Genomic DNA, 24135 nt, shown 5'->3' on the forward strand with positions numbered 1-24135 from the left:
ATGAATAGACATATATTACAGAGATGATGGATTTTGGAAATAAAAACTTACCGTCAAACGCTGACGATGCGAGGGAGGGCTCCCAGAAGATGATGTGCTGTCTTCCTGGTGGCCACACTCCATGCCTGTGGGTGGTGTTCCAGCTGCTGCCATTGCTGCTGCTGCTGCTGCTGCATCTATTGGGCGGCTGTTGAATAAAGAGAAACAAAGGGCCAATGAATATCTTGATATTCAATAGCCCTAGTTTGGAGGAATGGGGGATTTGATAATTACCGTCTCTCATCTGCTGCTGGCCTCCCCTCCTCAGCATGTTCCATTTGCTGCTCCATTTGGGGTGGTGGTGGTGCTGATGGTGCTGCAGTGGTCTCCTGCCTTCTCCTGCTGCGCTTGGTTGCTTTCTTGGGTGGCATGTTGGGTGTGGCTGTGGGTCCCACTGTCTTGCTTTTATATATGTCTTGTGGGCAGAGCTACTGAGCATGCTCAGACCAAAAAAACCGGATCCGGCCACCGGATCTGGCTTTCGCCGGATCAGGCGCATTGCGGCGCTCATAGGCTTTCATTGTGTGAAAAAGCCGGACGCGCCGGATCCGGCGTGTCCGGCTTTTTCGCCGGAGACAAAAAACGTTACAGTAGCCGTTTTTTCCAGACGCCAGATCGCGACACATTGCCGGATCCGGCGAAAACCGGATGAAACGCATGGCCATCCGGCGCGATCCGGCGCAAATGCAAGTCAATGGGGGGGAAACCGGATCCGGCATTGCATTTCGCCGGATCCGGTTTCTGTCAAAAGCGCCGGATCGCGCCTGACGGCGAAAACCTGATGTGTGAAAGAGGCCTAACAGGATTTAGCTCAAAAATTGTTCTAAAAAGTACATAAGATGTGTAATCCATGATGACCCAGTAGTAAGATGTGACTACTGCATGTAAACAAAGACCGGCGGCACCACTGGAGGCCTAACACTGAATCACGGTGGAATGACTGAGTATTGCATCTATTACACTGGTAACTCTTTTTTTAATATATGTTGGATAACTTTTTTAAAGCACCACTGCAGAATTTTGGAGTGGTGCCACTAATCTCTGTGACCTGCCCCCAGTATTGTACTCACCCGCCGCCATCATCTGCTATCAGTGCCACTCCGGTCATCTTCTGCAGGCTGTGACCTGCCGGATGGCTCAGTATTTGCTGGATGATCCGAAGGTCACTATTCAATGGAAGTCTATGAGAGGCAGAACGAGGATCTCCTAGACTTACACTGAGCGCTTGTGACCGTTCACTCTGATTTCCATTGCTGATAGACTGCACGGGTGGTCAGTCTCTTTAGTCAGCATCCTACACTGCATCAGTGGTCAGTCTCTTCAGTTGGCAACCTACACTGCATCGGTGGTCAGTCTCCTCAGCATCCTATACTGCACCGGTGGTCAGTCTCCTCGGCATCTTACTCTGCATCGGTGGTCAGTCTCCTCGGCATCCTACACTGCATCGGTGGCTAGTCTCCTCGGCATCCTACACTGCACCGGTGGTCAGTCTCCTCGGCATCCTACACTGCATCGGTGGTCAGTCTCCTCGGCATCCTACACTGCACCGGTGGTCAGTCTCCTTGACATCCTATACTGCATCGGTGGTCAGTCTCCTCGGCATCCTACACTGCACCGGTGATCAGTCTCTGACATCCTACACTGCATCGGTGGTCAGTCTCCTCGGCATCTTACTCTGCATCGGTGGTCAGTCTCCTCGGCATCCTACACTGCACCGGTGGTCAGTCTCTTTGACATCCTATACTGCATCGGTGGCCAGTCTCCTCGGCATCCTACACTGCATCGGTGGCCAGTCTCCTCGGCATCTTACTCTGCATCGGTGGTCAGTCTCCTCGGCATCCTACACTGCACACTGCATCCGTGGCCAGTCTCCTCCGCATCTTACTCTGCATCGGTGGTCAGTCTCCTCGGCATCCTACACTGCATCGGTTGCCAGTCTCCTCGGCATCTTACTCTGCATCGGTGGCCAGTCTCCTCGGCATCCTACACTGCATCGGTGGTCAGTCTCCTCGGCATCCTACACTGCATCGGTGGTCAGTCTCCTCGGCATCCTACACTGCATCGGTTGCCAGTCTCCTCGGCATCTTACTCTGCATCGGTGGTCAGTCTCCTCGGCATCCTACACTGCATCGGTTGCCAGTCTCCTCGGCATCCTACACTGCATCGGTGGCCAGTCTCCTCGGCATCCTACACTGCATCGGTGGTCAGTCTCCTCGGCATCCTACACTGCATCGGTGGTCAGTCTCCTCGGCATCCTATACTGCATCGGTGGCCAGTCTCCTCGGCATCTTACTCTGCATCGGTGGTCAGTCTCCTCGGCATCCTACACTGCATCGGTGGCCAGTCTCCTCGGCATCCTACACTGCATCGGTGGTCAGTCTCCTCGGCATCCTACACTGCATCGGTTGCCAGTCTCCTCGGCATCCTACACTGCATCGGTGGTCAGTCTCCTCGGCATCCTACACTGCATCGGTGGCTAGTCTCCTCGGCATCCTACACTGCACCGGTGGTCAGTCTCCTCGGCATCCTACACTGCATCGGTGGTCAGTCTCCTCGGCATCCTACACTGCACCGGTGGTCAGTCTCCTTGACATCCTATACTGCATCGGTGGTCAGTCTCCTCGGCATCCTACACTGCACCGGTGATCAGTCTCTGACATCCTACACTGCATCGGTGGTCAGTCTCCTCGGCATCTTACTCTGCATCGGTGGTCAGTCTCCTCGGCATCCTACACTGCACCGGTGGTCAGTCTCTTTGACATCCTATACTGCATCGGTGGCCAGTCTCCTCGGCATCCTACACTGCATCGGTGGCCAGTCTCCTCGGCATCTTACTCTGCATCGGTGGTCAGTCTCCTCGGCATCCTACACTGCACACTGCATCCGTGGCCAGTCTCCTCGGCATCTTACTCTGCATCGGTGGTCAGTCTCCTCGGCATCCTACACTGCATCGGTTGCCAGTCTCCTCGGCATCTTACTCTGCATCGGTGGCCAGTCTCCTCGGCATCCTACACTGCATCGGTGGTCAGTCTCCTCGGCATCCTACACTGCATCGGTGGTCAGTCTCCTCGGCATCCTACACTGCATCGGTTGCCAGTCTCCTCGGCATCTTACTCTGCATCGGTGGTCAGTCTCCTCGGCATCCTACACTGCATCGGTTGCCAGTCTCCTCGGCATCCTACACTGCATCGGTGGCCAGTCTCCTTGGCATCCTACACTGCATCGGTGGTCAGTCTCCTCGGCATCCTACACTGCATCGGTGGTCAGTCTCCTCGGCATCCTACACTGCATCGGTGGCCAGTCTCCTCGGCATCCTACACTGCATCGGTGGTCAGTCTCCTCGGCATCCTACACTGCATCGGTTGCCAGTCTCCTCGGCATCCTACACTGCACCGGTGGTCAGTCTCCTTGACATCCTATACTGCATCGGTGGTCAGTCTCCTCGGCATCCTACACTGCACCGGTGATCAGTCTCTGACATCCTACACTGCATCGGTGGTCAGTCTCCTCGGCATCTTACTCTGCATCGGTGGTCAGTCTCCTCGGCATCCTACACTGCACCGGTGGTCAGTCTCTTTGACATCCTATACTGCATCGGTGGCCAGTCTCCTCGGCATCCTACACTGCATCGGTGGCCAGTCTCCTCGGCATCTTACTCTGCATCGGTGGTCAGTCTCCTCGGCATCCTACACTGCACACTGCATCCGTGGCCAGTCTCCTCGGCATCTTACTCTGCATCGGTGGTCAGTCTCCTCGGCATCCTACACTGCATCGGTTGCCAGTCTCCTCGGCATCTTACTCTGCATCGGTGGCCAGTCTCCTCGGCATCCTACACTGCATCGGTGGTCAGTCTCCTCGGCATCCTACACTGCATCGGTGGTCAGTCTCCTCGGCATCCTACACTGCATCGGTTGCCAGTCTCCTCGGCATCTTACTCTGCATCGGTGGTCAGTCTCCTCGGCATCCTACACTGCATCGGTTGCCAGTCTCCTCGGCATCCTACACTGCATCGGTGGCCAGTCTCCTTGGCATCCTACACTGCATCGGTGGTCAGTCTCCTCGGCATCCTACACTGCATCGGTGGTCAGTCTCCTCGGCATCCTACACTGCATCGGTGGCCAGTCTCCTCGGCATCCTACACTGCATCGGTGGTCAGTCTCCTCGGCATCCTACACTGCATCGGTTGCCAGTCTCCTCGGCATCCTACACTGCACCGGTGGTCAGTCTCCTTGACATCCTATACTGCATCGGTGGTCAGTCTCCTCGGCATCCTACACTGCACCGGTGATCAGTCTCTGACATCCTACACTGCATCGGTGGTCAGTCTCCTCGGCATCTTACTCTGCATCGGTGGTCAGTCTCCTCGGCATCCTACACTGCACCGGTGGTCAGTCTCTTTGACATCCTATACTGCATCGGTGGCCAGTCTCCTCGGCATCCTACACTGCATCGGTGGCCAGTCTCCTCGGCATCTTACTCTGCATCGGTGGTCAGTCTCCTCGGCATCCTACACTGCACACTGCATCCGTGGCCAGTCTCCTCGGCATCTTACTCTGCATCGGTGGTCAGTCTCCTCGGCATCCTACACTGCATCGGTTGCCAGTCTCCTCGGCATCTTACTCTGCATCGGTGGCCAGTCTCCTCGGCATCCTACACTGCATCGGTGGTCAGTCTCCTCGGCATCCTACACTGCATCGGTGGTCAGTCTCCTGGGCATCCTACACTGCATCGGTTGCCAGTCTCCTCGGCATCTTACTCTGCATCGGTGGTCAGTCTCCTCGGCATCCTACACTGCATCGGTGGCCAGTCTCCTCGGCATCCTACACTGCATCGGTGGCCAGTCTCCTTGGCATCCTACACTGCATCGGTGGTCAGTCTCCTCGGCATCCTACACTGCATCGGTGGTCAGTCTCCTCGGCATCCTATACTGCATCGGTGGCCAGTCTCCTCGGCATCTTACTCTGCATCGGTGGTCAGTCTCCTCGGCATCCTACACTGCATCGGTGGCCAGTCTCCTCGGCATCCTACACTGCATCGGTGGTCAGTCTCCTCGGCATCCTACACTGCATCGGTTGCCAGTCTCCTCGTCATCCTACACTGCATCGGTGGTCAGTCTCCTCGGCATCCTACACTGCATCGGTGGTCAGTCTCCTCGGCATCCTACACTGCATCGGTGGTCAGTCTCCTCGGCATCCTACAGTAAACAATATAAAAAATTCTTCTGTTATCAAGAACGGATAGGATCGCTAATAACAAGTAAATCGCAGTCACTTGTTCATACAGCCACTTTGCCCTTTTTATCATATAAGATAATGGGAATAGCTCTCTATGTCAGATCTCCCACCTTTGTGAGGATTTCTTCAAAAAAATCGTGACCGTTCTGGAAAATTGAGAACTGTCATCCGCTAGACGCTCGTGATGTATCGGAATCATATCACCTACTACATCCTGAATATTGTAAGGATGGAAATCATGTGAACAGTGAGACCTACTAAAATCCAATTCAATGTTTTTGTTTCCGGTACTGTAGACATTATTACACAGTGTCATACTGATATCTGCAGCAGCTTTGAGCAATGATTGACACAATATAATACAAATATTCATAAAGTCAGAAATATGTTAAATTAGTCATTAAATGGCCGGGATCTGAATGAAAGAACCTAATAAACGTATCACACTGCCGCCTTCATTGCTTGGATAAGCAGGAAGGCTCAGCTTTACTACTGGCAAACTAAGCCTGAATCAAATATGGCCGCAGAATACAGTCACGTGTCCTGAATACCTGCTCTCCATTGGCTGTGAATGGTTCCGGGGCATGTTCGTGCTGGAGGCCGCAGGTTCTCGCGATAGCTTCTTTTCCCTCTCTCCCCAGGAAAGATGTCCGCCACCGGCGGAGAGGCGCAGGAGCGGATGGTGGTTACGCCGGAGATTAGCGGCTCCAGCTCGCCCGCTGCTCCGACGTCATCCTCCTCCCCGACAGTGGAGAGCACAGCCACAGCTACCACCGTGACTGCGGGCGGAGGAGGCGGGGACGAGGAGGAAGAGTGGCTGTATGGGGGTACGCTGCGTGCTGAGTGCGGCCTGCACCGAGGAGCGCCGTGTCTGCCTGTGTGCGGGCCCCATGGCGGTGCTGCGTGGCACGGCCTCCTCCCTCAGCTGCTGCCTCAGAGCATTGTAGAGTTGCAGCCTATTCTCTGTTATCGGCCATCGCAGTAGTTTTCCTCACTGGCTGCACTCTCAGAAAGTTTATAGTGTCTGTGCCGTCGCCCCCTCCGCCTTGGTCCCGTCGCCCCCTCCGCCTTGGTCCCGTCGCCCCCTCCGCCTTGGTCCCGTCGCCCCCTCCGCCTTGGTCCCGTCGCCCCCTCCGCCTTGGTCCCGTCGCCCCCTCCGCCTTGGTCCCGTCGCCCCCTCCGCCTTGGTCCCGTCGCCCCCTCCGCCTTGGTCCCGTCGCCCCCTCCGCCTTGGTCCCGTCGCCCCCTCCGCCTTGGTCCCGTCGCCCCCTCCGCCTTGGTCCCGTCGCCCCCTCCGCCTTGGTCCCGTCGCCCCCTCCGCCTTGGTCCCGTCGCCCCCTCCGCCTTGGTCCCGTCTCAGAAAACTGTCACCGAGCTGCGATTTGTTTTCCAAAAATGCCTGTTTTCCTCACCTCCTCTGGGAGTCCTGGTACCTGACATTGTCTGAGAAGACGGTGCAGTCGCTGAGCTTGCTGATTAGCTGCAGCACTGTCGAGGTGACGGCATCATTGCAGACATTAAAAAACACCAGGAACAGCGGCGGAGACGCCGTGCAGGAAGTGTGAAGGGCAGTTTGCTTTTTTATTTTTAAACTGCAGTTGGGGGGACTGGTTGTCTGAAACCAGAAAATCCCTTTAAGGCTATGTACCCAGGTATGCAGAAAATTCCTGACTGAAAACCGGACTCCTTCTGAGAAAACATGCGTTTTTTTGCGCTTTTTTTTATGCTTTTTTTCCGGAGCGTCCCCAGTCTCATACAAAATAGTTAGAAATGCAGATTTTTCCATGAAATTAATGAGCATGCTGCGTTTTTTACCGCAATGCATTTTTTTTCGCAGAAAAAAGTGCATCAATATGCACAAAGTGCAGAATTCATTCAAATGGATGGGATGCTTCTTGTAAGCGGTTAAGTGTTTTTGCCGGTAAAAACGCTTGTGTGCACAGCCTAAAGGGAACATGTCACCCCCCCCTGGTGTTTTTAAGTAAAAGAGCCACCTTCAGCAGCACTAAGGCTGCATTCTGTGAAGGGGGCTCTTGTGTTTCTGACCCCTAGTAACGAAGAAATATTGATTTTTATAAATGGGTCCTCATACCTGTATTGCGTCCCATAGGTATGGTGTGTCCCCCTGTATCAGCCGCGCCTCAGCCATCCATTATGCCCCTGTCTTGCATCTGGGCGCTGCCTCCCATCTGTGTTAAAAGTGTGTTATGATGTATTCACACTGCGGGGTGGGATCTGGGGCCTCCAAAACACACAGGCGCGATAGCCTAATGTCGGTTCTCGGGCAGCGCGCACTGCGCATGCCTGAGAACTGTTGTCACAGCTCAGGCGCCGGCATACTGCACAGGTGCATGATGGACAGATGGGAGACGGCTCCCAGATGCAAGACGGGCATGATGGACGGATGGGAGGCGGCACCCAGACTCAAAACAGGGGCATGATGGATGGCTTGGAGGCGGCGCACAGATGCAAGACAGGGACATGATGGATGACTGATAGGTGGCTCAGACACAACAGGGGCATGATGGACAGCTGGGAGGTGGCTGATACAGGGGGACACACCATACCTATGGGACGCAATACAGGTATGGGGACCTATTTATAAAAGTCAATATTTCGGCGTTACTAGGGGTCAGAACCAGAAGAGCCACCTTCACAGAATGCATCCTTGCTGGTGAAGGTGACTCTTTTACTTAAAAACGCCCTGGGGGGTGACAGGTTCCCTTTAAAGGGTTTATTACACGTAATGTAACACCTAACATATGGGCCAAGACCCTGATTCCAGTGATGTCACTCACTCGCCTGCTTGCAATTGGTTCAATAAAAATCAGTGTTGTATCAGCAGGAGATTATCACAAGAAGACTAGTAAACCTGCTGCCAGGTAGTCTTCCTTATTCATGAGCTATGTGTTGCGCCGCCTCTCACCACTGATGGCAGCTTTCTGCCTATGCACAGAGTACACAGAAAGCCACCAATCAATGATGTGGTCAGGTTATGCAGGGCTCTGAGAACTGATAGATCTGCAGCTGATATAATAGGGATTTTATTAGAACTGCAGCAAGCAACCCAGTAACCAGGGCTGTGGAGTCAGGAAGCCAAATCTCCGTCTCCTCAACTCTTGAGGCCACATCCCTGCCTCACTATGGAGAACATACATAAAGTGCAGCACTGATTCATCTCAGCTAACAGCCCAGATCCTTGGATCAGGAACAGAACAGACATTTATAGGACATTTCAGAACTTTCCCAAACTCTTATGAAAACATTTACAGCATGTCCTGTATTGTACTACTGTATCCAATGTATTATATATTTTAGGAGTCTGTCCATTTTATACCGACTACACAGCACTGCCAGTAAGTGACATATCGCTGAAATCAGGGTCTCTGCTCCTATATTATGCTGCTCTCTGATGGGATAGCAAAATCCTGGTGACAGATTTCAGCTAAAGTTGTTTACCCACAATGTGCACTCCTCCATTTAATGTCTATAGAATGTGTACATGTGAGCACTGTACACGAGCCTCTGCCCCGTTCTGCATATCAGACTTTTATCACCTATTCTATAAATACATGATTAATGTCCATTGTGTGAAAAACCCCTTTAAAGCCGGGCTCATACATTACTTCATGGCCTGCAGACAGATTGTAGTGTCCGGACTGATCACTGATATCCTGACCCACATTTAAGGGAACCTGTCATCAGGATTTTACTAAGTAAACTACAGACATTTTCATGTTGTTACACTGATTAAAATGATACCTGGGGTGAAGAAATCAGTCTTGTGAAGAACCACAAGAACGTGTAATCAGTGTAAGAAGTTTTCAGTTCTAGTTTCACATTTGCGCATGGAGGATCTGTGGAGGGCTGTGGATGTCCTCCGTGAAGCTCCGCTCACTGCCACACCTCCTCCGGTCACCTCCGCATACTTCTGCATGTGGCTTGCGTACCCTATCTTTAATATTAGGTATGCAGGTTGAGCGGATGCCTCCACATGCGTCGTTTTGACGATGCGGCAACCGCATCAAATTCCTATATATTTCGTTCGACGCGGATCACCGCATCGTCAAAACGACGCATTCGGAGGCATCCGCATGACCTGTGTACCCAATGTTAGAGAGAGGGTACGCAGGCCGCATGCAGAAGTATGCAGATGTAGGCGGAGTTGCCTGGAGGAGGTGCTGCAGTGGGCGGAGCTTCAGAGGAAATCCGCAGCTGCACCATGCGCAAATGTGAAACTGGCCTTAACGAGATGCCTGTGCTCCGGGGTGAGACTGTAGGCTGAGTCTTCCACAAGATGGATTTCTTCACGCCAGGTATCATTTTAATCGGTGTAACAGTGGTAACCTGACAGTGCTTGTGGTTTACTTAGCAAAATCCTGCTGACACTTTCGCTTTAAAGCCTCATACATGCCTATAAGGATGTAAGTTCTTGTCATAAGCCCCATGGTCACTCCGGGAATGACGGTCTGTATATGGACTGCAATATACTAGGGGTTGTATCAAGGCTGCAAGTTCTCCATTAGGCCCTGGATCGCTGGAACCACCACACAAGATTGAGGTCCTGAAGTTCCTGCACACACAGCCCGCTCCATCCATTAGTTATGGAAGGTGACAAGTACAGCGCAGCATCCTCAGTGGTCCAACTGGCAGTACAGTCATGGCCAAAAGTTTTGAGAATGACACAAATATTATATTTTCATATGATCTGCTGCCCTCTGGTTTTTATGTGTGTTTGTCAGATGTTTATATCACATACAGAAATATAATTGCAATCATATATTGAGTAACAAAAGGTTATATTGACAGTTAGAATGAGTTAATGCAGCAAGTCAATATTTGCAGTGTTGACCCTTCTTCTTCAGGACCTCAGCAATTCTCCCTGGCATGCTCTCAATCAACTTCTGGATCAAATCCTGACTGATAGCAGTCCATTCTTGCAAAATCAATGCTTTTATTTTGTCGGAATTTGAAGGTTTTTGTTTGTCCACCCGTCTCTTGATGATGGACCACAAGTTCTCAATGGGATTAAGATCTGGGGAGTTTCCAGGCCATGGTCCCAAAATCTCTGTTTTGTTCCCTGAGCCATTTAGTTATCACCTTTGCTTTATGGCAAGGTGCTCCATCATGTTGAAAAAGGCATTATTGATCGCCAAACTGCTCTTGGACGGTTGGGAGAAGTTGCTCTTGGAGGACATTCTGGTACCATTCTTTATTCATGGCTGTGTTTTTAGGCAAGACTGAGAGAGAGCCCATTCCCTTGGCTGAGAAGCAACCCCACACATGAATGGTTTCAGGATGCTTGACAGTTGGCATGAGACAAGACTGGTGGTAGCGCTCACCTGGTCTTCTCCGAATAAGCCATTTTCCAGATGTCCCAAACAATCGAAAAGGGGATTCATCAGAGAAAATGACTATACCCCAGTCCTCAGCAGTCCACTCCCTGTACCTCTTGCAGAATATCAGTCTGTCCATGATGTTTTTTCTGGAGAGAAGTGGCTTCTTTGCTGCCCTCCTTGAGACCAGGCCTTGCTCCAAGAGTCTCCGCCTCACAGTGCGTGCAGATGCACTCACACCTTTCTGCTGCCATTCCTGAGCAAGCTCTGCACTGCTGGTAGCCCGATCCTGCAGCTGAAACTCTTTTAAGAGACGGTCCTGGCGCTTGCTGGTCTTTCTTGGGCGCCCTGGAGCCTTTTTGGGAACAAGGGAACCTCTCTCCTTGAAGATCTTGATGATGCGATAGATTGTTGACTGAGGTGCAATCTTTCTAGCTGCAATACTCTTCCCTGTTAGGCCATTTTTGTGCAGTGCAATGATGACTGCACGTGTTTCTTTAGAGATAACCATGGTTAACAGAAGAGAAACAATGATGCCAAACACCAGCCTCCTTTTAAAGTGTCCAGTGGTGTCATTCTTACTTAATCATGACAGATTGATCTCCAGCCCTGTCCTCATCAACACCGACACTTGTGTTAATGGCGCAATCACTGAAACGATGTTAGCTGGTCCTTTTAAGGCAGGGCTGCAATGATGTTGAAATGTGTTTTGGGGGATAAAGTTAATTTTCTAGGCAAATATTGACTTTGCAAGTAATTGCTGTTAAGCTGATCACTCTTTATAACATTCTGGAGTATATGCAAATTGCCATTAGAAAAAATGAAGCAGTAGACTTTGTAAAAATTAATATTTGTGTCATTCTCAAAACTTTTGGCCATGACTGTATAGCAGCAGTGCAGGGGCCGGACTTTTCCTTCATTCAGAACTGCGTTCTTGCAAAAAGTGGTCCCAGCAGTTGACAAGTTGTCACCTATTGTCTTTAGTCTGTCCTTTACGTTTTTGAGTAAGTGTATTACTGGAGATTGCCTTCAAGACAGCACTAATAAGGTGAGAGTCTAGGGCTGTAGATGGGGAGTTCTCCCCTGTTACAGCACTGCCAATCTCTTAGACTTGCTCATACAGCCAGATGTACACATTATGGCAGCCATTTACTGCAGCAGAGAAATGTCAGCGTCTGGGAGGCTTGATTTACATAGATTTGTATAATTTCTAACCAGTCAGAAATTGGTTTGTAAGTGGCTCATCAATGGGACAAAATTTGTCTTGTGTCACAAAACAGATAATTGTCGATCACGAGAGAGATGGTGAGAATCGATTCTCAGGACCTGATCGATCAGTCACGTCAGTAGTCCGTGGTCACTGGACTCCCAGGTGCTGTCTCCTCTCTTTTGATAAGCCGGCCTGTCATGGTGTCCTAGTTGCAGTGTCATGAACTTCGCGCCAGGCTTTCTAATCAAAAGAAGCGCTGTAGGAGGCTGCTGGGCAGCGGCCACAAATCACTGACTTGACTAATACTGTGGCTGGTACATCGGTTTGAACTAGGTTTAATTACAGTTGTAGGGTGTGATGAGACCTCGCTACCGTGAAAGTGCATGTCTGAAAATGGCCAACTCTTATCCCTATCCAAAGCTTGTCTGTGTTTTCCTTCCCTTTAAATCTTGGGAAAGCCCCTTTACAGATTACTAACTAATCACGGGGGCACGTCGCTGGGACCCCTCTCCCATTCAGCAATCTGGAGAATGAAAGCTCATTCATGGGAACCTCTGTGTTCAATTCGTTGTCTATGGGGCTTGTGGAGAAAGCAAAGTATCCGGCTAGGCTATCTGCATAGCGCTGTTCTCAGTTTTGCTGATTAGTACATTATCTCTTACCCTGTGGATAGCAGATAACTTAATGTTGGTAAAACCCCTTTAAGGACTTTACTGTATTTTGGTGTCATGACTCCAAATTGGCAAATTTCAGCGTAATTAAGGATCAGCATGTTGTTTTTTACAGTGACTGGTCCTGTGTTCCTACAGGAAATGGTAGACCTCTCTGGCAAGGGTTTATTGTCCTCTTCTTTAAAACTGCATGCTCACTTGTTGACGTGTGTTTAGATCATTAGGGAGGAGTATTTTTTGCCCAAACATTACAAGCTAATATACTGTACATCTGTATTGTAATTGGTAATCTTTTATTAGAGGTTTCTGCTCAGGTTAATAGTGAAGGTCCAAAGAATAGGACCCTCTAATGCACGCGTGTTTTGTTGAACATAGTGGGCAGCCTCTTCCATAGCTAGCATAGCCCTGAGCTGGTCTCTGCTGCTTTGGCTCCTGAGACCCCCAGCAAAGATTTGATTTTACCATGACCAGAACTTCATGTCTACCACACGATACATGGACAGCCTGAGTCTGCCAGAGAGGAGCTTCTACTTGGCTTATGGAGCGGTGGCCCCAGTAGGATCCCTCCTCAATGATGTACTTGAGTCATTTTCCTGATGGGAAAGACCTTTTAAGGATTACACTGGTCAGATCTGTCTGACAGGCTGTCATGGTGTCTGTCGAAAGGAGATACATCCTACTGTGATATGTTGCATGTCCTTTGTGTCTTTATGCAGAGGAAAATGAAGCTGCTGGGCCAGATGACGAAGAAGAGGATATAACGAGGTGAGGCTTTTCTTGCTTTTTTTTCCCTTTCAGTTTGTCTTTATTGATGTTGAGTTTTTAAGTTCAAAACTGGATGATCTTTTTTTTTTTTTTTTTTTTTTGGGCAGAAATTTCTATTTGCTAAATTCCAGTTCGATATATCTGAATAAAAACTATTTCTGCATATTGTATGGTTAAGAGTCAAAGCAAAATGACATTGTAAAGTATTTACAGCTACATGTTAGGCAGTTTGTCCAGTGAAAAAACATTCCTTTTGTTCCAAATTTCCAGGTCTACATTTGATGAAAATGTCTTTCCAATTTGGTGCTTTGTCCAGGACACCTGTGTCCGGAGCACCTCTCGACAATCAGTCAGACTGGCCAGACTTGGCCCCCTTTGTCTTTTAAGGCCCTTTTACATTTAGCGATGCACCAGCGATCCAACCAGCGATCCGACCCGGTCAGGATCGCTGGTGCATCGCTAAATGATCGCTAGTGAGCTTTCATACAGAAAGATCTCACAGCGATGCAGCAGCGACGCAGCGCACGATACTTACCATTCACACACACCGATCCTGCGTCCTCCCGCCCACCTCCACGCATCGCTGGACGTCACAGCAGGAAGCCCAGCAGGAAGCAGACGACGAGAAATGGAGCCGGACATTCTCGCGCGATCAGCGATGAGCAGCGTGGGAGCCGGTCGCTGGTAAGTATCACACATAGCGATATCACTAGCAATATCGCTATAACGTCACAAAACCAGTGACGTTTTAGCGATATTGCTAGCGATATTGCTTAGTGTAAAACCCCCTTTACAGTGCTGACTTTTCCTAGCCGGTGAAGTCTCTGCTAATATCTGATCTTTGCACAGAACACTCTCCTGGAGCTGTCAGTTTCCTTGTTCTGCACATTCTGTTTGCTGCTGTACAGCGCTGTCACATAGAGGCTTAGGGCAGTGATGGACATCCTGATGGAGCTCCGGACTCTGTGGTCCCTTCCACTGAGCACCTAAATAGCATAATATATTAAACAATGGCTTCCTTTAATAGATTCTGGCACATGTTCTTGTTCATGTCAGTTTTAAAAATAATTTATATATATATATTTGTCCAAATTTGTTCTGATCTCTTGACCTAACTTGCCCAGTTAAGTGAATGGATCAGTGAAAAAAGCAAATGTGGCACACTAATGGAATGTATTATTCACACCTTCCCAGGGACTGCTTCTCTAATTCAGCCTGGTCTCTGAATTGTTTGTTCCTGATGGTCGTGTGGCCAGTAACTTTACACCGTCTTTGCTGGTGTGGGGTTTTGTTTTTGTTTTTAAAAACAATTTTTGGGGTATGTTCTTATGAACCAATGTATTTGCTGCAGAGTTTTTGTGTGTGGCATTGCCAGCCATCGTCTTTTATTTTCTCATACGCTTTATTCCACAGCTCGCATCCCTTGCCAGTTGTTGAAGCAGAGACTACAGAGAATGGTGTCTCCAAAAAGGTAACTTTTGCAAAAAGTTCACATATTACTATGTTTCATAAATGGGATTTGTGTGTATGAGCACACTTAAGCTTTTGCATGACATTTTTTTCTTCCTGTATAAGGTTTCAGTAGCTGAAGATGACAGTGATAGCGACAGTGATGATGATGACGATGACGTCCATGTCACTATAGGGGATATTAAAACCGGCGCTCCTCAGTACGGGTATGTAGATACTGCATTTAATGAGAACCTGTCACTTCCAGAAACACAATTTACCTGCAGATATGTGTGTTCTGCAGATAAAGAGCATTTAAATGGTATCTAGCCAGCTCACTGGAGCCACGGCTACTGGGAAAAAATGAAGATTGGAAGCGAGCAGCTGCAGGGGGAATAGAACTTCATTTTCTCTTTGTAGCCACTGCTTTATCAAGCAGAGTCCACACGCTATTTACCTGCAGATTACCCCTGCATATACAGGTAAATAGCTTTTCTACAGGATCCATTTAAAACTACGTAAGATTTGTGAACAATTCATTTTCTTAATATGTGTATATTTAATATTTTAGGAGCTACGGCACCACCCCTGTTAACCTGAACATTAAAACTGGAGGTAGAATATACGGATCTGCTGGTAAGCCATGTCTTCTTCACCTCGCCATGACACTACAGTAGCAGGCTGTGCAGTTGTAATGCTTGTATTTATCCCTTCACAAAGTTTGCTGTCACTTTCCAGTGCAAATACTGTAATGTTTAGAGAAAAATACCGCAATACTATATTATCTAGTAAAAAAAAATCCCCTTGCCCTCAAATATCTTATCAAAACTGTTAAAACAAACAAAAAAACCCTGTTGATTAGTCAGCCATGTTATTGTCAGGGTGATGCTTCATTAGGGCCTCTAAAAAAAAATTTGAGTAGATGGGTAGCTGAAGGCAACTGTTTACAGATTTTGGTAAATCTCTTCCTAAATTTGCGCTGTTTTGCGGAGGAGGCAGGAATATTTCACATATTATGGTCTTGCCTGCAATTATATACCTTTTGGATTGTGGTTCTTAACCTTATGGAACTATAAATGTACACTGCCTAAAGACCCCCTGATTTGTATCCTGGGATACATTGGTGAGCTGCATGTGGAAGAAATGGGTAAAATTGCTATTGCACCCGTGCTGTTCCCCACCAGGAAGCTAATTGCTAAAAATTGAATCTCTTAGAGATCTCCATCCCTCAGGGAATGCATCAAGTATGTGAACTCTCATCTCTTTGTTGAAAAAGTGGTTTATGCCAAAAGGAAAAGTGCATATTTTGACAAACTTTGTTCTCCTTGTTTAATGTTGTGCTAAAGAGCCTTATAAGATACTCTATGTCTGGACTGCATGTTGGCTAGCTGGTCCTGACAAAAATGTGAAAAAAAAACATGTAGATGTTTTGGACTTTATATTCCTATGTGCGCTGTAATTTGTGTTCTGGTTGAATACACCCGATGCTTGAAATGGGGGGTTGGTTGTTGGCGGTGAAGAGATGGAGTTCAAATGGTCTGATCTGGATATCCGGTTTTTCCTTCCTGTAAAATGTTTTAAAATGAATAAAAAGAGACTCGATCACAATTATGTAGAGTGAATGTGTGCACACAGATTTTGGCTTGAGGATTGCATTTCATGTGTTTTGAAAATGATAAAATAAAAAAAATGCTTTAAGATGCCTTAGATCGTTTTTAGATGATCTGTACACTTTATGTATAAGCTTATTGAATTAAAAGGAAATAAAATCCAAGTGTCTTACTAATTGACATTCTTACTATCGCAGGAGGAAAAGTTAAGGGGGTGGATTTGGATGCCCCAGGCAGTATTAATGGAGTTCCTCTGGTTGAGGTGGACTTGGATTCATTTGAAGACAAACCTTGGAGAAAGCCAGGTAATTTTCTGGGCCATGTTGCTGTTGACCTTACAACAACAGTAAAAGTGTGCTTGATAACAAGGGGTTTCTTAGACCCCAAATGAAACTGGCTGCAGACAATGGCAATATTTAGTTCAAATTCTAGCACTAATATTTTTACCACCTATGACAATGATTGTATTTATGAACATTTTTTTTTTCATCTTTTAAACATGTAGGTGCTGATCTCTCGGACTATTTCAATTATGGATTCAATGAAGATACCTGGAAAGCCTACTGTGAGAAACAGAAGAGGCTTCGGATGGGCTTGGAAGCACTTCCCGTCTCATCGATATCAAACAAAATTACGGTACATTGAGAGTTTTACAGTTCTATAAATTATTAAAGGGGCATTCCAGCAACAAACATTTTATGGCATTTATCCCTATGACTGGTACCCCAGCCAATAAGCAGTATCAGGGAACCATATCCTCTTGCTTTCTGCTTCCCTGAAATTGGACTAAATTTGGAAAAGCATGTCTACATTTCCACTTATGTAGCAAATGTCCTCTTTACTGCTTGCCTGCTATGCTATTTACATAGTGTGGCATTTGACTAGCAAGTGCATAGGGGACGACATTTGAGCACACTATTGGGATTAAAGCCTGAGTGACAAGCTTGGGAAGTGCTTCCTGCATCAAAAGCACTTAAACCTCATTTCCATATCAATTTAAATGTAGATTTCTCAGTAGCGGAGGAAAGGACTGTCTGTAGCTGCATGTGCATATAAATATTTTAGGGGATGAAATCCTGCTGCAGATTCCCTTGAAGCCAATTATATACATTACTCAGCATAAAATAAACGAAGGCCATCTATTTCCTTTGTTCATACTTTGAGAATGCAGTTCTTATGGACATTGTATTGGTTATAGGTCAGTGCTGTTGGTCCATTTTGCTGCCTTGCACAGTTTTGCCTAATGTGGATAGTGTAGATCTTCAGGTGCAGGAAATGAGTATTATGTTCCCAAGCAATGTAACCCCCTTTCCTGTGTCGTACTGCCCTGTGTTACATTTCTGCACAGCTAAGGAATCTTTGTGTATATTGCTCAGTAGAATTTGTTTTACTTATTGTTTTATCAAAAGGTACAGCAGGGCAGAACTGGCAATCCCGAAAAAGATTCCATCATACAGACCACCAAACCAGAGTTCACATCACCAACATCTTTATTTAAGTCTGGTGCTCCACCTCCAAGGTAAGATATTTATAAAGGCATGAAGACAGCCCCCACCTAAAACTTAGAGAGATGTTTTGTTTATTTGCCTTTAGGTTGACTTGAAAAAGTAAAAAATCCGCAATTGAACTTTGAGTTCCAGTAAAATCCAATACTTTGGGCCCAAACCCCTTTAGCATCTCAGTGCCTGCTATCACTGTGACCTCACATATTAGATCATATGTTATTGGATTTCTCTATAAATTTGCAAAATCTAATTATTACTGGTATTCTGGTGATTGGGGGAATTAATTTGACATTGTTTGTATTGCTGGACCTTTTAGTCAGGGATGTTCTGATATTTGGGATAGTGTTATATACTGAATACTTTTTTAAAACCCAATTGTTATCCTAATTTTTACAGTAGGAAGCTCTCAGGCACAATTGATGTCATCGGACAAACCACCACAATCACTCGTGTTGAAGGCCGTCGACGAGGCGCTAATGAAAGCAATATTCAGGTATAGTGTTTGTGGTTTATCACACTTAGCTGGGTCCATATGTATTTGGACAGAGACAACATTTTTCTAATTTTGGTTCTAGACATTACCGCAATGAATTTTAAACAAAACAATTCAGATGCAGTTGAAGTTCAGACTTTCATCTTTCATTTGAGGGTATCCACATTAAAATTGGATGAAGGGTTTAGGAGTTTCAGCTCCTTAACATGTGCCACCCTGTTTTTAAAGGGACCAAAAGTAATTGGACATTTGACTCCAAGGCTATTTCATGGACAGGTGTGGGCAATCCCTTCGTTATGTCATTCTCAATTAAGCAGATAAGAGGCCTGGAGTTGATTTGAGGTGTGGTGCTTGCATTTGGAAGGTTTTGCTGTGAAGGAAACCTTCGGTCAAAGGAGCTCTCCATGCAGGTGAAACAAGCCATCCTTAAGCTGCAAAAACAGAAAAAACCCATCCGAGAAATTGCTACAACATTAGGAGTTGGAAAATCTACAGTTTGGTACATCCTGAGAAAGAAAGCACTGGTGAACTCATCAATGCAAAAAGACCTGGGCGCCCACGGAAGACAATAGTGATGCATGATCGCAGAATAATCTCCATGGTGAAGAGAATCCCCTTCACAACAGCCAACCAAGTGAACAACACTCTCCAGGAGGTAGGCGTATCAATATCCAAATCTACCATAAAGAGAAGACTGTATGAAAGTAAACACAGAGGGTTCACTTCACGGTGCAAGCCAATCATAAGCATCAAGAATAAAAAGGCTAGACTGGACTTTGCTAAAAAAAAACATCTAAAAAAGCCAGCACAGTTCTGGAAGAACATTCTTGGGACAGATGAAACCAAGATCAACCTCTACCAGAATGATGGAAAGAGAAAAGTATGGCGAAGGCGTGGTACAGTTCATGATCCAAAGCATACCACATCATCTGTAAAACACGGCGGAGGCAGTGTGATGGCTTGGGCATGCATGGCTGCCAGTGGCACTGGGTCACTAGTGTTTATTGATGATGTGACACAGGACAGAAGCAGCCAAATGAATTCTGAGGTATTCAGAGCCATACTGTGTGCTCAGATCCAGCCAAATGCAGCCAAACTGATTGGTCGTCGTTTCATACTACAGATGGACAATGACCCAAAACATAAAGCCAAAGCAACCCAGGCGTTTATTAAAGCAAGGAAGTGGAATATTCTTGAATGGCCAAGTCAGTCACCTGATCTCAACCCAATTGAGCATGCATTTCACTTGTTAAAGACTAAACTTCAGACAGGCCCACAAACAAACAGCAACTGAAAACCACTGCAGTGAAGGCCTGGCAGAGCATCAAAAAGGAGGAAACACAGCGTCTGGTGATGTCCATGAGTTCAAGACTTCAGGCAGTCATTGCCAACAAAGGGTTTTCAACCAAGTACTAGAAATGAACATTTTATTTACAATAAATTACTCTGACCAGTTACTTTTGGTCCCTTTAAAAGCAGGGTGGCACATGTTTCAGCTCATTAACTCCTAAACCCTTCATACAATTTTAATGTGTATACCCTCAAATGAAAGCTGAAAGTCTGAGCTTCATCTGCATATGAATTGTTTTGTTTAAAATTCATTGTGGTAATGTCTAGAACCAAAATTAGAAAAATGTCTCTGTCCAAATATATATGGACCTAACTGTACGTACAGCAATTCAATGGCCATGAATTTGGACATCCATTAGGCCGGGTGCACACAGTCAGTAATTGGCAGCGCTTTGGACACAGCACATGTCACGTCCAAAGCGCTGCTGGCTTTTGAACTCAGGTGAATCCTTTGTTCATTGAACCGTGTGGAATCACTGCATCCAATACATTGTATGGGTGAAATTTATCTTGCGGAGACTCGCATCTCCTCAAGATAAATTGACATGCTGCGGTCTGGAAAGATGCACGACATGTTCCTCTCCGCCGGTGAGCTACAGGCATCGATGCACGCATAGTGAACATAGGATTTCCTGAAATCCCTCCACTATGCTGTAACATCTGGTTGCTGTGGGTTGGACACAGCATTCTACCCGCAGCGTTTACAGACCGTGGGACCGTACCCTTACAATCAATAATTCTCATATTTGTGTAACTAAAATGTTTTCAAGAATGCAAATTTGTCCCTTTTTTATATACATTTTTGAGGTTTTCACACCGAAGATTTTTATCTACTATCCATAGGATATGTGATGGTGGTCTCATCAGAGAGGGACACACATAATCGGTAGAATCAGGGTTGAGATTTATGGGAGCAAGTGACCCTGCTGCTTCATTTTCTGCCTGATGGAGAAAACGTTGTGCAAAAAGAAATAACTGGTTATTACAGGCTGATTTTTGTATTCAATGCAATTTCCTGCGAAGAACTTTCATAACTCAACTACTTCCCACTGTCTGAGAAATTCCATTTCTATAAATGTGGTACAGTTAATACCTTTTAGAGAGGGAAAAAAAAAGAACTGCTTGCATTTGTGAATTTTGATACCACAGCAATGTTTCTTCTTGCAAGTTTCCAGCTTTTGCTCATTAGTTTCAAGTGAACTGACCTTTTTCTTTATAGAGTTACACCACATTTGCTGTTAGAAGTACAAGGGCCGGTGTGTGCTTTGTGCTGGCTTCTAATGACAAAGCAAATTCCACTGGCACCGTGGCCAGTAGTATTCAGATCAGAAGTTGACTCGTGAGCATTGTGTGTGCATTCTTACATTAATGAATAGGCCTACAAAATAAAAAGGGATGCCTTCACTATAATTCATTCGTGCAATATTTATTTACCTTTCCTTAGTAAATAAAAAGATAAGGGTATGTGCACACTTTGCGGTTTCTGCTGCGTTTCCGGCTCTGCAGAAACGCAGCAGATTCTGCTGCGTTGTACAGTACCTTTTATTTCCTATGGAAATAAAAAAAAGCTGTGCACTTGCTGCGTTTTTTTCCGCACGGTTTTGCTGCGGTTTTCAAAACGCAGCTTGTCAATTGTTTGGTGCAGAAACGCTGCAGTTTTACACCTCATCCATTATGAGGTATAAAACCGCAGAAAAAACGCAGATAAACCGCAGCACTTTGTCCTGCGGATTTCCTGCAGTTTTCTCTACAAAATCCGCAGAGACAAAAAACTATGTGTGCACATACCCTAAAATTTGTTCTCTTTACGTATACAGCGGAGGAACACTCAGATGTTGCGTAAACATTTAAGGGTTTGTCTGGTCCTCTGATATTAGTCTGTAGACTTCTGAATCCTTACTATGTGCAGATTACATACCATCGGGATTCTCTAGTGTTGAGAATGGGCTGTCACTTGATTGCAAGTTTGCAATTTGCATACTTCTACCACATTTCAATTAGCCTCGCTCAGCACAAGTAAATTGAGCAGAACCAAACACTTCTAGTCAGAATGTGATGGAAGCATACAAATTGCATAATTGTGCTCATGTGACCGCCCACTCTAAGCAGCAACATTGGAGAATCCTGACCGCATGGAATGTGCACGCTGTAAGGATTCAAAGTCTGCAGACTTTTATCCGATGACCTGACAAACCCCTTTGACTTGAATTTTTCTGTTGGCCCATACATAGTGAGCAGATCCTGATGCCATGTATTTAGCTTCCACATGTATTGTGGAGAGAACCCAACATGTTACAAGTCTGGGTGTATACATTCCTCTTAGGCACCGAGTGATAAACTATTTCTAGACAAATCAAGTAAATTTTAAAGACCAGACTCAATGACATAAAATTATCATTGTCATTCATCAAAATTTTGTTTAAAGCTTTTTGTATATTGACTTTATATTTTAGGTAGTCAGTGAACAGTCTCCTTCAGAGGTGGATAATAATTTTATCAAGCCGCCACCGCCATTTTTTCCTCCTGGAGCACCCCCAACACACCTCCCACCACCTCCGTTATTTCCACCACCTCCAAATGTCAGCACCGCCCCTCCTCTTATACCCCCACCAGGTAAGCCTGGAAGGCATTATTTATGTTTTTGTTCAGCTTGCTCCTTTTTGTGCTGTATATTTGTAAAATGACTATAGTGCAGGTCCCTAGGAAGTTGGATATTGGCCATAGGCCAGTTTCTCACATTTTATGTTTTATGGTCTCTTGGACCATGATGTATGGACTGGCCGTGGGTCTCCTGGCAAAAATTTGACAGCCTTGCATATGCTTATGAGGCTTTCTAGTTCAGGCTAGGAGACAAATGGCCAGCTCATGCATTGCAAAATATGAATGTTTGAATCTGCTTTAAAGAAATTGAATATTTTTGTGAAATCTTAAATCCTGGCTGAAGTTTCTTCCTTTGTAATATTCTTTTCTTTTAAACTTTTCCTTCCTCTCACAATACTGGGTTCCTGTTGCTTTTGTGTTGTGGCTGAAACTACATTTCCCTCACATCATGTCTCATGGCTGCGAATTAGAATAGTCATTGATAGTTTTCTCTTAAGGCATTTTCATGTGGTAGAATTTTATTAAAAAAAATTCTGAGACTGAAAGATATATTAGCAGGTTTTATAAAAATAAAATTTTGCATAAATTACCTGTTTTTTTGGGTGGGGTTATTTTTGGACTGCTTCAAGACTTTAAAGGTCCGGACGGTCCACACTTTACTCTGCACTGACACTTTGAAACGTCAATGCAGTGTAATCATCATGGACAAGATTGTGCAGCTGTGGGGGTGGGGACCTTTATGTCAAGGAAGTTTAACATGGGTTATTACCAGGTTTACCTTTTTAATCGCTGTAAATTCAACGCTGATCAGCGCTTGTATATACCAATTAGAATGCTCTGACAGTGCTTCCTCCTCCGTACCCAGTGGTCATGTGAACGCTGAGTACAGGGAGAGAGCAGAAGCTGCTGGGTCCTAGGAAACTGTCAGCTCTGCTAAACAGCTTAGAAGCTGAAATTTACCAAGGGAAATCGGCAATAAAAAGAATGCAGTATTACGCTAAAATTTCGCCCCCACCAGTCACCACCCCCCCTCCAAGGTCTTTTACAACTTTATGGTAGGCACAGTGTGTAAAATGCATTTAAAAATCAAACAAAACTGAAAAAATAGCGACCACTAGTCCGAATCACAGTTTCTAACTGATCTAGACAGAAAAAATATTTAATATGTAAAAAAAAAGAAAAGCCATTTAAAATGTGTTTAGCTGATGGGCCTTTGTGTTCTTTTTTTAAAGGGGGAGAGTGATTAGAAAACATGAAAATTAAAACTTTCTATAGTGAAAGAAAGGGGGAAAATGTATTTGAATAGCCAAATGGGAACATTTTTAGAGCCGTACACAGCACTAGTACATTAACACCCAAATATGTGCCTAGTCAGGAGCAGGGGAAATAAAATGGCCTGGTCCTGAACTCGATAATGGAGTTTTCCCTGGAGTGAAGCCCCTTCTTGAATTCATTTCCAACTAGAACATTTCTATAGGAAGAGGGGCTAGGTAAGCCCAGAATTTTAGCGGATGAAAATCGAATCTCAGGACCAGGTCCAGTGGCCTGTTGCTGATGTGGGATCAGAGCCCTGAGATCCGCCTCCTTCTTGCCGGCATTTGTGGCTTTTCTTTTTACATGCTCGTCACACTGCATTGATGCCATTGTGATAGGCCAGCTAATCAGAAGAGCTGCGTATACCTTGGGGGTAGCTATCTGGTTTCGTTTGACAGCCACAGATAACAGAAGTGTCCGCTGGACCAGGTCCTTCCAATAGATTCTCACCAATTATCCAACTTATCTGGCCACTTTCTGTATAAATGCGTCTGGCCAGACGTGTGAATAGCTGTGCATGTAAAGTGTGGATGGTCCGGAGCTGCCATAGAGGGATCT

The 24135-nt window shown here is 46.2% G+C and overlaps 1 protein-coding gene across 3 annotated transcripts in view; it reads left to right on the top strand.

The window, feature by feature from the left end:
* Window positions 1-5849: 5849 nt before the first annotated feature.
* FIP1L1 (factor interacting with PAPOLA and CPSF1) overlaps window positions 5850-24135 on the top strand; it is a 69246-nt gene continuing 50960 nt past the window's right edge. The window contains exons 1-10 of one of the 3 annotated variants that reach the window (XM_073583537.1): window positions 5850-6100; window positions 13207-13255; window positions 14669-14726; window positions 14831-14931; window positions 15276-15340; window positions 16512-16619; window positions 16820-16950; window positions 17724-17833; window positions 18216-18312; window positions 22116-22275. In XM_073583537.1, coding sequence (XP_073439638.1) covers window positions 5920-6100; window positions 13207-13255; window positions 14669-14726; window positions 14831-14931; window positions 15276-15340; window positions 16512-16619; window positions 16820-16950; window positions 17724-17833; window positions 18216-18312; window positions 22116-22275 — 1060 coding nt within the window. In that variant the 5' untranslated portion in view covers window positions 5850-5919. The remainder of the gene's footprint in view (window positions 6101-13206; window positions 13256-14668; window positions 14727-14830; window positions 14932-15275; window positions 15341-16511; window positions 16620-16819; window positions 16951-17723; window positions 17834-18215; window positions 18313-22115; window positions 22276-24135) is intronic. The other 2 variants (XM_073583535.1, XM_073583536.1) reach the window with 2 other exon arrangements.

Source organism: Dendrobates tinctorius, unplaced genomic scaffold (genome assembly GCF_039654945.1).
Source record: "Dendrobates tinctorius isolate UK_male_01 unplaced genomic scaffold, ASM3965494v1 ptg000079l, whole genome shotgun sequence".
NCBI classification, from domain to species: Eukaryota; Metazoa; Chordata; class Amphibia; order Anura; family Dendrobatidae; genus Dendrobates; species Dendrobates tinctorius.